Source organism: Typha angustifolia, chromosome 3 (assembly GCF_048772165.1).
Source record: "Typha angustifolia cultivar Huaian chromosome 3, ASM4877216v1, whole genome shotgun sequence".
NCBI classification, from domain to species: Eukaryota; Viridiplantae; Streptophyta; class Magnoliopsida; order Poales; family Typhaceae; genus Typha; species Typha angustifolia.
The window spans coordinates 1,846,482-1,862,364 of NC_133241.1; the positions used below are offsets into that span (position 1 = coordinate 1,846,482).

General features: G+C 33.0%; 1 protein-coding gene across 4 annotated transcripts; it reads left to right on the plus strand.

The window, feature by feature from the left end:
- The first annotated feature begins 812 nt into the window (after nucleotides 1-812).
- LOC140780158 (pentatricopeptide repeat-containing protein At4g21065-like) lies at nucleotides 813-8,000 on the plus strand. Of its 4 annotated transcripts, none has more exons than XR_012107462.1 (4): nucleotides 813-3,049; nucleotides 5,009-5,069; nucleotides 5,143-7,474; nucleotides 7,549-8,000. XR_012107462.1 is itself a non-coding variant. In XM_073125546.1 (2 exons), exon 1 carries the CDS (start codon nucleotides 982-984, stop codon nucleotides 3,016-3,018), a length of 2,037 nt encoding a protein of 678 aa, XP_072981647.1. In that variant the 5' UTR covers nucleotides 813-981; the 3' UTR covers nucleotides 3,019-3,049; nucleotides 5,143-8,000. The 4 variants fall into 4 exon arrangements, 1 of the variants encoding a protein (XP_072981647.1); XR_012107463.1 differs by having other exon boundaries at nucleotides 5,143-5,296; nucleotides 7,333-8,000; XR_012107461.1 differs by having other exon boundaries at nucleotides 5,143-8,000.
- The last annotated feature ends 7,883 nt before the right edge of the window (nucleotides 8,001-15,883 follow it).

Consider the following 15,883-nt stretch of genomic DNA (forward strand, 5'->3'; position numbering starts at 1 on the left):
TACACAAACCTATCACCTTATCGCAACATTTATGTAACGAAAAGAAAAATGATTGCTACTCTAAATTTTAGTTTTAATTTTCTTTTAAATTATTTTTGCAAACGGTTTAGCATTTTTTTAAATTATAAAACGTCTAAAGTTTAACATTTTATAAAAAAAAAATGATATTTTTATCTAAAAGTAAAATACTGATGAGTTAAATATTTTACTGACAACTAAAGTAAAATATATATTTTTTTATTCATTCATGAGCCCGAAGGTCAGATATGGGCCGGACAAAGGCCAACCCTCCCCAGATACAGAGATATTTTAGGTTCCACTAAGTTTTTAACTGTCTAATTTAGGCTTCAAATAATATGCGTCGAACCAAACACCGTCAAGACCTGTTCTAAGCCGTTGCGCTGCCAAATTCAGATTTGATTCATATATGTAAAATAAAAGTAAAATACTTATGAGTTAAATATTTTACTGACAACTAAAGTAAAATAATTTTTTTTTATTCATTCATGAGCCCGAAGGTCAGATATGGGCTGGACAAAGGCCAACCCTCCCCAGATACAAAGATATTTTAGGTTCTACTAAGTTTTTAACTATCTAATTTAAGCTTCAAATAATATGCGTCGAACCAAACACCGTCAAGACCTGCTCTAAGCCATTGCGCAAATTCAGATTTGATTCATATATGTAAAATAAAATTTAGGAGAGGGCTAGTTTGGTAAAAAAGCACTTGATGGATATTATTAAAATATCTGTGAATCTTAATGAATTAAATGTGCGTTTGATTAATTTCTTAATGACCTGTTTGGGGAATCCTAAGAATTCGGTCGGTCTGGTTAAGGGAGTCTCCAGCAAAATGATGCCTGCACGATGTGAACAAAGAAAGGAAATCAGATAGTGTAATTAATTTTGAAACCGAGGTGTGTAGGGATGCGTTTGAAGCGACAGAAATTCGACCAAGTGCATATACCGTGTGTGGTTTAGATGAACTCGTCTTCTCGAAGCCTACTTTTCGTCGAACACCTTCTCCACAACTCTCCTGCTCCAAGTCCCAGGATCCTCCACCAAATCCAAGCTCAGATCCTCACCAACCCAAGCCCTCAATCCTGTCATCGCCTCCTCTACGAGTTCATCTCTTCATGCTTCCGCTCCGGTGACATCTCCAAAGCCTTCCTTCTACTCCGCCACCTCCCAAAGTCCAGTGCGTCACTATGGAACCAACTCATACGCTTCTCCGCCGAATGCAATCCAAGCCCAGAGTTCTTTGCTTTCTACCGCGCAATGCTTCATCAAGGAATCCGCCCGGACAAAGCAACAATTGGTCTGGTTCTCCGGTTTGGCGTTTCTCTTCGCGAATCTTCCAATATCCCTGGGGCCATCCATTGCCAAATTATGAAGTTGGGTTTTGCTACTGATCGGTTTTTGTTGACCGGTTTGTTGAATTTTTACTCGAAATGTTACTGCTTGAGTGCCGCTGAGCAGCTGTTTGATGAAATGTCTGAGAGGGATGTGATTGCCCACAATGCAATGATAGCTACACTGAGCAGTCACGGCCGAGTGGAGGAAGCAAGGAAACTTTTTGACCAAATGCCGGAGAAGAGTTCGGCCTCATGGAATTCGATGATCACTTGCTACTGCAAGCATAATGACCTCTGTGCAGCACGTGAAATTTTTGACCAGAACCCTGTTAAGGATGTCGTCTCATGGAATGCAATGATCGATGGGTATTGCAAGATGGGGCATATGGTGAAGGCCCGTGAGTTTTTTGATCGGATGGGATCTGCAAAGAACTCTGTCACGTGGAATACGCTGATCGCTGGGTACTTGCATCATAGGGAGTTTGGTACTGCACTTGCGATGTTTCAAATAATGCAGATGGAGAATGTGAGGCCTTCTGAGGTTACCATGGTTAGCCTGCTCACTGTCTGCGCTCACTTGGGGGCATTAAAAATGGGTAGATGGATCCATGCCTACATAAAAAATCATCGTTTGAGGACCGATGTCATCTTGGGCAATGCTCTTATTGATATGTATTTCAAATGTGGAAGCATAACTGAAGCACTTGAGGTCTTCCATAGGATCCTCGTGAGGAATGTGTTCTGTTGGAATTCAATAATTGCAGGGCTAGGAATGAGTGGTCATGGGGAGCATGCTATTGAAGTGTTCCTTGAGATGGTTGGAAGGGAGAAGATCAAGCCTGATGGCATCACATTTGTCGGGCTATTGTCGGGCTGCAGTCATTCAGGTTTGGTGTCTGAAGGCAAGAAATATTTCTCCCAAATGCACAAAGTATATGGTTTAGAACCAAAGATTGAACATTATGGTTGTATGGTAGACCTTCTTGGTCGCGCCGGATATCTCGAAGAAGCATTAAATCTTGTAGAGACAATGCCTATACCGCCGAACGCCATAGTTTGGGGAAGTTTGCTACGCGCGTGCCGTATTCACAAGAATGCTAAGCTTAGTGAAAGAGTGACGCAACATCTATTGCAATTGGATCCAAATGATGGAGCTAATTATGTTTTTTTATCAAATATCTACGCATGTTCAAACCGTTGGGATGATGTTGAGAAATGTAGGAAGATTATGATAGAAAAAGGGGTACGCAAAGTGCCCGGGTGCAGTTCTACTGAGGTGAATAATATGATTCATGAGTTTGTTGTTGGTGATAGGTCACACCCGCAATTCGAACAGATTTACGCTTTTCTAGTCGAAATTGATAGGGAGATAAGGAAGCTTGGTTACCAACCGGTTATAGATTCTGTTCTTCATGATATAGAAGATGAAGAGAAAGAGAATGCAATAATGTATCACAGTGAGAGGATTGCAATTGCATTTGGACTTATGAGTACAAGTGCAAAAGAGCCAATTAGAGTGGTGAAGAACCTCAGGGTGTGCAGTGATTGCCATGAAGCAACAAAATTTATAGCTAAGTTATTTCAGAGGGAAATAATCGTTAGGGATCGGAATCGGTTTCACCATTTTTTAAATGGAGCTTGTTCTTGTAAAGACTATTGGTGACACTATCAATGAATTATTCTTCCTGGTCAAGGTAATGAGATATTAAAATTCATCTTGCTGATTGTTCTAACTAAGCTTTGTAAAAGCTACTAACCAATGATAGAGTTCATTTCTTCCACCAAGCTTGCAGTGCTCGCCAATCTTTGCCATCATTTCTATATTTTTTTGGTTTCTTTCTTGAAGAAACCATTACTTTGAAGCTAAATTATACTAATACTCTCTGAACAGAGAGAGACTAGCATTTCTCATTCATTAGATGTTAACCAGAAAGTATTAAAGCATTTGAATATTTCATAAATATCTAGAATTCTAGATTAATAACATAAATATCTTAATATCTAGTTTTGGTTGTATATAAGTATGGGTCATTAGTTCTTTTTTTTATGATCTAAATATCTTAATATCTAGTTTTGGTTGTATATAAGTATGGGTCATTAGTTCTTTTTTTTTATGATCTTTTCTGTAAACACAATACCTTTGACTTTTAGCTTTAGTCACCTCTATTTGCACATTTTGCAGCTAGTTTTTCTCTCTCCTCTTTTGTCTGACATTTTTGCAACTTAGAAGAGTAATTAGTTTTCAAAAATTGCTAGAATTGTAAGAATGTTTTTATCTTCAATGTATTATCTCTTTCATGCTTTGATCTTTAATGTTTTACCAGTAATTAGTTTTAATGTCCATGCTTAGGAGTTAATGGCATCTACAAGTATATCAGTTCAAGATGACACCTGTATTTTTAATTATGATAGAACAAAGAAAAGAAATTATGTGATCCATATTTGAAAGTTATTCGATCCATATCAGAAATCATCCATATCCGTTTAGTTAGGATATGGTTTTAAATTTTGCTATCCGTGTCTAATATCTGTACCTAAATCTGTATCCGGACTAAAAATATGAGAGAGAAGAAAAAGAGAGGGAGAGAGAGGGAATGATAGAGAAGAAAGAAAAATTGAAAAAGAAAAAAATAAAAATAAAAAACTCATTCGCAATTGTTAGATCTTGGTCGGAGAACATCACCAGAGATCGAGGTTGCCAGAGATCTACTCAGTCGCTAGTGGTGAAACCTTGAAAGAGATGAGAGAGAGAGAGAGAGAGAGAGATGGCTAGAAGAGTGGGGACATCATATGGTCGATACTAGCCAATGAGCTGGTTTTAGCCAGGATTGGGATTGGCTAGGGCCGATCCCTCTCGGAATTGGCCGAAACTGGAATCCATGGTGGGAATGTTGCCCTAGTGGATGAAAATGAAAGAAGCGAAGTAGATCAGATTTATGCCAAATCTAGACTATACATTTGTATGAATTCTTTCTTTCTTCTCTCAACTTCATTGTATATAGTTGCTAGCAAGTAATGGGATTGATACTAGGTTGAGTCAATGTTAGGTTCAAAAAAGAAAATCCAGCTTGAAATATGAATCATACTTAGAAGATATTGTTATGGATGCGAGTAGGTTGAATACTGGTATAGTGGGAGTTTTGCATCGGATGAGGTGTGGTAGGGCTTATAAAATTTGTCACCTGCAACCAAGTTAGAGTTGTATGTCTTCAGATACCTTGTAATGCAGGAATATAAAGTACTGTTAGTTCGACACTTGGTCTCATCTGCTCAGCATACTATGTTGTGTCAATTGTCATGATGGAACAATGTAAGTAGCTGTAAACTATCTAGAAAGATTTTTATTTAATTCCTGTTATCTGGTTCGACATTGGAAGTTCCCCTTGATACATCCTTGATCTATGGGTCCTGTTTTAGCCAATATATGCTTTCAGAATTTTTAGCTTGGATATGGGCAGACGGCACATAGTTCCTTCTACTTCTATTTTAAACAAAAGCTGCTCCTACTGGTTCCTGTTGGTGTAGATTTGCTTTTACATGTCAGACCTTAATGAAAATTCTTATCTTTTTTTCCTACTTGTAGATTAGTCCGATACTCTGATATTTCTGTTAAATATGAGCTTTCTTCTTACTTTGAAATAATCCTTTTTTAGGAAAATGCGCTTTAGTTTAGGAGAATATCAGCATATAGATGGACAAACATATAACATACAGGTATATTTTGTTGTGTGTTTGTGCACATGCCTATTTGTGTCAACAATTAACTGACCTATACATAATTATGCAGCTTGTTGAGCTTCTGAAATCCTGTTATTACCGAACTTTGGCAATTGGTTATGGTGGGAATGATGTAAGGATGATACAGCAGGCAGATATTGGTCGAGGGATTAGCGGAAGAGAGGGGCTCCAAGCTGCAAAGGCGGCAGAATATAGAATTGGAAGTAAGTTTTTCAATGATTTTGCCCTTTTAGATTCATTGTCATAATTTAATTCACTCTTACAAGCTGTATGGTCTTGCAATTCTTTTGACCAGTAGGCATTCTTAGATATTAGATTTAGTGTTTCTGAAATTTTCTGTTATTCAATGTTGCTTAGGATATTGTTATTTGTTTGGGAAGCTATATATATTTCATTTTATTTATTGGATAATACTGGAGTAATGTCTGTATCCTTATATCAGGTTGATTAGATACAGTCTATAGTTTTCATATCAGAATTTTGATTTCACCTTACAAATTGAGTTGGCAGGAGATGAGTGTCTAGAAGCAAATTGTAGTTAATATTATACAGCATCTTATTCTTTATGCTTCTTAGTGTTATAAAAGTTCACAATACAAGTGTCAATGGAAGCCTATCATATTGTGACATTCTAATATGCTTGCGTCCTCTATATGAAAGTAAGTGGTCATTTTAGCCTTTTGTTGGATGGTTTCCACTCACACATTCTGTTGTGTGACATTTTATTTCATCACATTCTTTTGTAGATTAAAGTTCAATATGCGAAACGTCACCTCATTTAGGAGTTAGAGCATCTATTACCATCTAGATTTTTGCCATAGAATTATAAAATAATATTTTTAAGGTGCAAATTCCTTTGACCTCCTAATAGAAATTTCTGGCTCCACCACTTGGTGGAGAGGCAGCAACATTGCCCTCTTTGTACGTTGCATGTCCAATGAATACCCTTCTACAATAAGTTACTATCTTTTACTATCTTTTGCATTTATTCTGGACTGTTGTATCTAATTGTCATGTATAACCAATACTCCAAATTTCAAGAGATTTATGGGCATTATGTAAACGTTTCTGACTTGAGTATAATTATAAATGATAAATTTATATTTCAAATTATTGAATTTTGTACCTATTAAAAGTTAATTTCTGAAGTTAGCATGTGAATTTCCTATTATTTTTAGTGTTTTGGTTCCATTCATGCTGTATCTAAGTTCAATTGTTTATCCTAGTTCTTTTGAAGATAATTTTTTTTAAACTGCAGCTTGTGTGCAAGAACAGTGTCTAGAAGTTTCTTACAAAAAATTATTCCATATTTGCACTTAGCAGAGCAGCACATAGACTGTACCACTGATAAAGAGTGATAGTAATTTTCCTCTCTAGGGTCATTCATTCAAATGCAGTATATTGGGACATTGGAGTTCAATGGAACAAATAAACATGCTAAGTAGCCTAAATTTAGATGTTTGTCTAGTTATATATCTGTAAAGATGAAAAAAATTTCTTACCAGATTTCTGTTTTGAGGTTGTAACGTTAGAATTGTTAACCCTTTTATGAACAAAGGTTTATACAAGTACAGGAACTAGAATGGGCCAAAGTGGAGAAGTGCCTTAGTGATGTGACCCTTGTGTGAATCCCTTTAGCCAAGAATGGTTAGTGGATCAGAATGGTACAAAGATTGATTCTTAGAAAAGGATGTTAAGGTTGATAAGTAGTGTTAATAAGAAATATACAATAGTTAATAATTATAATATCAAAGCTGCATGGTTTGAACTTTGAAGTTCCATCTGAAACTGATGCATGTTGCATAAAATGTATGGCAGCACCAAACCTGAAACTACAGTGAAACCAGTAGCTCCAAAACCAGCTGCCCTGCTTATTTTTGAGGTCAATAGTGTGTCTTGATTGAGCTGCAATGGGCTCAGTAACAAATTTTTGCCTATGGTTCAGATTTCAGGTTGAATTCGTAATAAATCCATCCCAAATCTGACAGTAGCAAGTCTATTACAATGATCTATTATATCTACTGTAATACAATGAAAAACGAAAAGAAGATGATCAAATGCAGACAATTTCCAGGCTAATTTTTCCCTGAATTTGATCCATTTCATCTTGCTTCTCTTTCCGTCTCCCGACCTGACAGACTGACAATATAATCCACTTTCTCGACTTCAACATGTAGTCAAATTATATCTCTCTCTCTCTCTCTCTCTCTCTCACACACACAAATGCATGACTCAACAGTCAACACACAGTTATGCTGTCCACTCCCTGGAGGCCAAATCTTTGCAGATACCTCACTAGCTCTCTCCGTTTCCATTTCTACGGCTCCTTCAACTATCCCTGTCTCAATGCAATGCTCGGCAGACTATATTGTTCCAACAAGGTATGGCATGGAGTCCTTCTATTTGACACAGAAATCTGCATGTTCGATTACATTCCCTCACCCCAGTGATCCAGGGCCTTGAAAGTCGCACTATTTAGTAGAGATGGAAGACTCAAGTTGTCCCGGCCAACTTCATGGACGTGTGGATCTTTGAAGGGGAGCAATGGTAGCAGCGGAGTAGTTTGGACGAGGAAGTGCAGGATATCCATGCATGATAACCCAACCAGAAGGTTTTAACTGCCGAGCCCGTTGGTAAGCAGAGGTGGAGAGATTTGGTTTCTCGGGCAATAAGGCGATTTGATCGTCTATAACCACAGCACTGGGTTAGTATTCAAGAAGGTTAGAGTGGGTATATTTTTTAATTGATATCGTTGATTTGTTGTTGTTTCTTTTTTACTTGGAAGCTTGAGCACATTATAATTAAGCAAATGTAAGAGTTTACAATCATATACGTTCTGGATTTTATTCGCTGTGTATATATTATTTTCGATGTACATTAAAGTTATAAAGCATTAAATTAAGCTGAGGAGATCATATATAATTTATCTTCTTCCCTCCCTCTCTTCCTTGTTCTTAAAGAAAGTCCGATAGATATTTCATTAAGCATTAAATCAAGCTTACAACATGATACACAAATGAATAGAGGAGATAGGATAAAATCCTAAAAGAAGCCCGACTATTTTCTCTCGAACTTCGCCTTGTTCTCCAAAAGTAGGCTTATCAATTAGCATTAAACAAAATATCAAAAGAAAATCTACTGGTCTTCAACTAGAAGGGTTTGCTAACCATTATCAATAACTTGAAGAAACCCACTTGTGATATCCATGGGCATGGTGTTAAACTAATATAAACATAAGTCTTGTATATTTCTCTCTTTCCTTCTCATCAAAGCTATTTTCTTAGCTCTCAAAAAATATATTTCATGGGATTCATAAATAAAAAAAACTAATTTTAATTTGTGTTACACTTTATGTATATGTAGATATAATCTTTCCAAATAGGCAACAACACTAGACTTAATTTTAGTTCTAACTAACTATAGGCCCAAAACCTTATGATGATGGGCCATCAAAATTCAAACCCTCAACATGACAAAGCTTAAACTATCATCAAATTTATGATCTATGCCATCAAAATATATAACTTGTGTTCATCCAAGAAACTAGGACCATTTTAGGTGGAGTATTTACCTCATGATCAAATTAATGCCAAGCTCTCAAAACTAGCTACTTAGTATTGAAGAATAAGAACTCCTAACCAATATATCAATTAGAGATTCCTTATGAGCTAAATTAAGTAGTAACTCATACAATGATTAATATTCTCTCAATCAAATTGGCACAAGTTTGAACTCTCTTATAAATTATGAAATCGTTTAGGCTGGATTGTATATTAATATGTATGCGAAAAAGTGGTGAGCAAATAAGAGGGCACAACTCTCCACAACCACCTAAAAATTTCCACTGGGCTAGTAAAGTAAGCAGCACTTTTATTGGGAATCGTAGAGATAGAAAATTAATAGCATAAATATCTTTGAGACATTGATGGATACGAATAGGAAAAAGCCATAAGATAAGACTTTTTATAAGATAAAAGAACAAGGAGGAAAGACAAAGAGAAATGGACAGGGAAACAAAACAGTGTGCTACTATTTGTGCCTGCATTGCATTGGTCACTTGATAACAAGTTTATATATCTATCTATATATATATATATAGAGAGAGAGAGAGAGAGAGAGAGAGGAGTTTTTCACCAAATTATTTTTTACCCATGTAGAAGTTAACTCAAACTTATCACCAAATAGTGTTTAATTCAGTGTAATTTCAATAAAAATGTTAATAAATTTAATATTTTTATTGTCGAATATTTTTTTTTTACCTTAACTACTGAAAGACTAAATTAAAAAGATTTATATATATAAAATGATGATTAGTTCTGCGTTTTAGAACTAGATAAAATTGCTGGGCGATATTTTTGCTTACGAAAAAAACGATGATTAGTTCAACATTTTTATTAGAGACACGGTAAGTAAGACTCTATTTGGTCATTTGATAACAAGTTTATTTATATATAGAGAGAGAGAGACGGTGCCGGAAGAGTTTTTGACCAAATTTACTTCTATTGAAATAGACTGTCATTCAAACCTATTATCAAATAGTATCTAATTCACTGTATTTCTAATAAAAATGTTAATAAATTTAATATTTTTATTATCAAATATTTTTTTATCTTAATCGTTGAAAGACTAAATTAAAAAGATTTATATACATAAAACGATGATCAGTTCTGCTTTTTAGAACCAGATAAAAACTCTGAGCAATATTTTTGTTTACGGAAAAAATGATGATCAGTTCAACGTTTTTATTTGGGCCACAGTAAGTTAGATTCTATTTGGTAATAAATTTGAGGAGGTAGTTTATTTTGATAAAAAAAATTAGAACAGATTGGGTTGGCCAAAAACCCATAGAGGAATCATCTGATATCCATTTTAAACTGTAATAAAATCCAGTACAATATGCTTCTAGTAAAGAACCTCTCTCTAATTTTCTTAGAATTTTTATAGATTTAAAATATCGTAATTGACACTGCATTCTTTAAAATATCATAATTGCCATCAAAACTATTGTGTTATTTTACAATATTATTAGTTAAATCTAGTTAGTCGTTATTAAAACATAATTTAAATATAAATAGACTATTCTATCCTTCTATAAATTATAAAAAATAATTTAAAAGTTATGAGATATTATACCTAATATCATAATACAACAAAATATATCTTATCTTATATGAGTTTAAAATTGTTCATAAATATTTTATACTTTAAACTTATAAAAGATATTATTTTTTAGTCATTTACATATGTTAATTAACTTTAATAATAATCTATTAAAACATTCTATTAAAAATTAATTATAATAATAATTTTTTTCTTATAAAGATGTCAATTTTATAAAGCTACATACATCTTACTAGGTGGTCTAATCGAGCGGAGTTCCATTCAAGCGCTAGCTTAAAATTTATTTTGAGTCTATGCATAAGCATTAAGTTTTTTTTTTCTTTCTCAATTCCAACGTATTTTAATTAGTTTGAGCTGAGATCGAGCTACAAATAGATTCAACCTATTTCAAATCTAGCATAAATTACCTTTGAATTGAATTTTGGGTGGTCTACACTATATATATATATAAACCTAATATAATTGACCAAGCTTGTTGTTTCAAAAGTGCATGAACCTATGATTTCTCCAATATAATATTCTAATTGTGAAGTAGATATGGTATGTATGTTTTTGGTGGTCAACATTGAACATTAAGAAGATGAAACTCCAACCATGCAACCAAGTATGACAATGGTTGCAAGTGAGAGATGAAAGATGCCCAATTGTTCTTTTGATCTCCAACACAACCAACTTGATCCTTGTCTATATATTGGCTACAAGGAAACACAAAAGATCCACTGGTTGGATACGACATGGCTGCAGAATGAATGAGGGAGTTGCAAAATATTATACACACACAAGAAAAGAAAAAGATATTACCTTTAATTTACATTTTCTTTTAAGAAAAAAAAGGTATTATATTTAAAATAATGTCTAAAAATTGTTCGCAAACCCTATCAACTAGTTCGCAAATTATGATAGAAATATAAAATTTAGCCGCAGTACTCTAATTCTCTGATACAAATTTTGGTTATCGATAACAATGGCGTTTATTATAATAGGGGTAATTAAGGATCTGTTTACTTCTTTTTTTTCAAACATATAAGATTGAGCATGTATTATATTGTATTTTTTTTATAAAATATTTCTATGAATCATCTCTTAAAGGCTTCAACATTGTGATTGATCTTTTTATATATATTTTTTTACATGAGACAGACAAGTTGGGAATAAATACATGAGACCTGCATCTCCTGCTGTGGTCAATGCATCAGTTTTTTTTTCAGGACAATATTTCACATTTGCATGCATTCAGATCCTGAGCATATCTACAGCCTTAACTCCTTCAAATCTTCTGAGAAATTCTTCTCTCCTTCTAAGAAAGATTATCAGTTAATCAGGCCAAATCTAACCAACAGAGAGTGCTTAGAAACTAGCCTGAAGTTTTTTCAGATCATGAGCATTTAGACTAATTATAAGTTAGCGAGAGAGATCCCGGTGAAAAATCCACCAATTTTAACACAAATGTCTATAGAGATTCAATCCCATGACTTTTATTATAGTCTATAGTGTCTAGCAATTACTTGTGATCGTTAAATTAAATTTCTTATTAAAATACCAAGCAACACTCTATGTTAAGTTTAATTTAACAAAACCCTAACAAAATGGAACAAATAAGAAGAAGAATACTTCATCTATTCTAAATAATATTATTATATTTTCTAAATCCGCTTGTCGCACCCCTCTAATATGATCTTTCATATTTAATTTTAGTGTTTTAGAGGTTTATTGTGACTCTATTTTATCGGAAATTAATCTATCAAATAATAGGGTGTGAGTTGGTATTTTTTGGACTCTATTAGTAAACAACAAAAAGTATAATTTATTTAGAAAGAGCTCTTAGTGCTCTATTATATATGATCATTGATGCACTCTAACACACATCGATCATGCATATTTGAATATAATAATCGCATATGATATAATCATTGTAGATATTTAAATTCAATTTTAAATATAACTACACTCGTGTATATAATCAATACGCTGACATGCATCTAACGACAAAATAAGAATAATCCAAAAATAAAAAGCATCCCAAATAATCTAAGTTGATACTATTTCAAAGGATTAAGATGGAAAAAAAGAAGGAAAAAATAGATAGAAGTAAGAAAAGCTCACAAACCAAATCACTTTCTAATCATTTAAAAGCCCTTGTGATCCATGACACAAAAGGTTTCATCATTCACACTTTGACCTTCTGCTTCAAGATTTCAGCCATATATATTTATATAATCCATTATCAAAGTTTTGAGCCATTAAGGAGGTGCCAAATGTCCACCAAACTTAGGTAAGCTCTGAGTACCTTCTTATCCTATCTCCCTAAGAATATTAAAAGATTATTCATAGAAAAAGAATATTAAAAGCAGCACAAACACATGGGTCTTTATAATTCAATGATTGAATGCCATGTTATCCACCTACAATGGAGAGAAGAGAGAAAGAAGAGAAGAGAAGAGAAGAGAGGAGAGAATAGAGAAGAGAGGAGAGGAGAGGAGAGGAGAGAGAGAAGAGAGTTATTTTGATATACATGCATGCATATGCACCTCAAAGGAAGCATCTTGGAAGCCAGTGAATGCTACTCGATTTAATATGTGACGCGGAGATTATTTATTGAACGATAATCTTCAGAATAACACCTTATATTTTTATAATTTATGATTAACACCTTTCCGCTCACCCCCTCTTACTGTCTATAAGTTTTGCAGGGATAATTCTCTTTTCGCCTCCTGAGCTATTACTTTCTTATAGAATAATTCATTGAATTTTTTCTTAGTATATAGTGACTCCTGAACTATCAGGAATGCCTCACTTGATCATACTAAAAATAAAAATTTAAGGAGTTGTTATGTACAAATCCGAAGGTTACTAATGGAAAGAATGATAGTTTAGGGGCGGAAAGATAATTATCCTATTGTTATATTACATCTTGGGTTACCTTAACCTAACTAATCTCTTTTAGAAAACGATATCTAAATAGGAATACTCTAGTATGAACAACTAAGTTTACCTTATATTAGAAAGATAATTTTTGTATAATTGCCGCTACATTATTTAAAATATCAAAATTCTCTTTTAGAATTATCATTATAGTTAATTTTTAATAGAATATTTCTAATATATACACAAATAAATAACTAAAATATCTCCCTCTCCTCTTTTTAAAGTTTAGAGTGTCATATAAAATAAGATATATTCTACTTTGGTATTGGGTATATTATTGAATAGCTTTTACATCACTTCTAATAGCTTATACAAAGGCAAAATAGTCTTTTTACATCTAAATTATGGTTAATTGACAATTATATAAAAATTCCTATTAAAAATTTCCATTTCTTCCTTCATCCCTTCTATTTAACTTCTAAAATACCGTCGTTCAAATTATCTACAAACTTCTTCGACAATATTTTTCTGAAGATGAATTTAATCAAATTCAATTGATGTAGGATAAAATCAGTTAGTCAAAATAACGCAGTAGGGAGTGATATGATTAATTGAACGCAAAAAGAAGGGATCAAATTAAAAAAAAACGGCCCAATAAAAATTAGGATTTAAATTATAAAAAAAATCCTATTCACTTATAGATCTCAAAGAGAGAGAGAGAGAGAGAGAGAGAGAGAGAGAGAGAGAGAGAGAGGAATTAAGAAGTGTGTTGATATTTAGAGGTCGGTGGATGGTCAACAATGGAGAAGCAACAAGAGGGTTGTTAGATCTTGACCGTAGGTGGTCACAATTTGTTTAATTTATTTACCAGACCAAAAGTATATTTCCAATAAATTAATCCTTTTCTTAGGCCACTTAATAGCTTTGTCTGTCCAAGTACCAAGGAGTTAGAAATTTATTTTGTAATAGTTAATTATTATTATTATTATCTCTCCTCATATTATACTGATTATATAATCTCTAACTGTATTAACTCGCTCGCTCTAAAAGCCCTAGTCGGTAGAGAACGGTGATTTTTATATTTTATATTATAGAAAAATTTATATATAATGCCCTGCTTTATAATGTAATTATAGTTTACACCATACATTTTTACTATTTTTAAATCGAGCATTCTAATTTAGCGAATATGTATAGAAAACATCCTGGGTTAGATTTAAACTAACACCGTGAGAATATTTTATTAAGTAAGAATATTTTGTTTTTAAAATAGCTAAAATAACTTTATTATGACTTGGTTGAGAATATTTTTATAATTTTCTAGTATAGTTAACTTAATTCAAAATTTTAGCTAAGTTTAATTAACTAATCTAACCGTAGGGTGTTAGCAAATATGTGCAGAAAACACTCTGGGTTAGATTTGAACTAACACCGTGAGAGTAAAAATATTTTATTTCTAAAATGACTAAAATATCCTTATTATGACTTGGTTGAGGATATTTTTGTTATTTTCTAGTATAGTTAACTTAATTCAAAATTTTAGCTAAGTTTAATTAACTGATCTAACGGCAGGGTGTTAGCTGTAAATATATGCTAAATCATAAGGCTCGATTTGCAAACAGTAAAAAAGTAGAGTGTAAACTATAATTTTATTAAAAGATACGGTGTTATATGCAAATACGGTGTTATATGTAAATTTTCCTATAATTATTAAAGTCCACCAATTTAATTCTAAACAAATTATAAACAAGTATAACGTTACCTATAAATAAACCATTTTTAAAGGCAATTAAATATTTAATTTCTCTAAATCTATTTTAAATAAACCGTAAAATAAGATTAAAAAAAGGGATGTATCTCGGATTAAGAGAAGTTGCATGAATTATAAGATTCGGCTATATTTTATTCAATAAATTGCAGTCTGATACTAGCAAAACCAAACCAGCGAACTTCTCATTTATAGGGACTAATTTGGGTACAAGAAAGTACGCAAGAAAGTCAACGGTAAAGCTTCGAAAAAAAAGTCAATGGTAAACTTGAATTTTATTTTTTATTTTTATTTTGACCTTTTTTTGCTTTAATGCGTAGAAAGTCGTTGGAGGACGTGAAAGAAAATCTAGCACGCCTTCTCAGCCGCCGTAGCTTTTTGATGCACCGACTTGTAAATTTGACCCCAAGGATCTACAAGGATGACACCTTTGCAATTTTAGGCTAATTAAGTTTCTAAAATCTAAGTAAGAAGATTTCTATATTTACTCATAGGATTAGGTCAGAATTACAGCTAGAAATGAGCTCATTTAATATTCTCATTATAACACTTTTAAAATATTGAAAAATATATATATATATGGTAGATTTTTGCGTGTGTATACTTTTTAAATAGTTTCTTATTTCTAAGTTTTATATTTACTCGTATGTTGGCAACTGTTTGTTAACAATCGGTGAGTCAGCACTGTGGGCTGAAGGGAAAACTCTCAGACTGGGACTGTTGGTTGTCGTGGGTCACAGTTGTGTAAATGTTGAGATGGATTCGCTTGAGTTAGTTTAAATTTTGAAGAATAACGTCAAATGTCTATGGTGTCTTAGAGGGTTAGTTGCCGAATGTAAAGCGTTATTCATCTCTTTTGCCAATAGACTCTTTTTCTCTTGAATTATGTAATATAACTTTTGCAGATGTCTTGACCCCTTTTAAGGGAATAAATCGAGCTAATCCAGCTTATTTTTTAAAAGAAAAATTACCAAGTATGTCCTTCAAATCCATAGTTTTTGTATAGTTACTCTTCATATTATTTTTATAATTATAA

Excerpts from the sequence above, each read along its gene's own strand:
- LOC140780158 (XM_073125546.1), top strand. The coding sequence starts at position 982 with ATGAACTCGTCTTCTCGAAGCCTACTTTTCGTCGAACACCTTCTCCAC.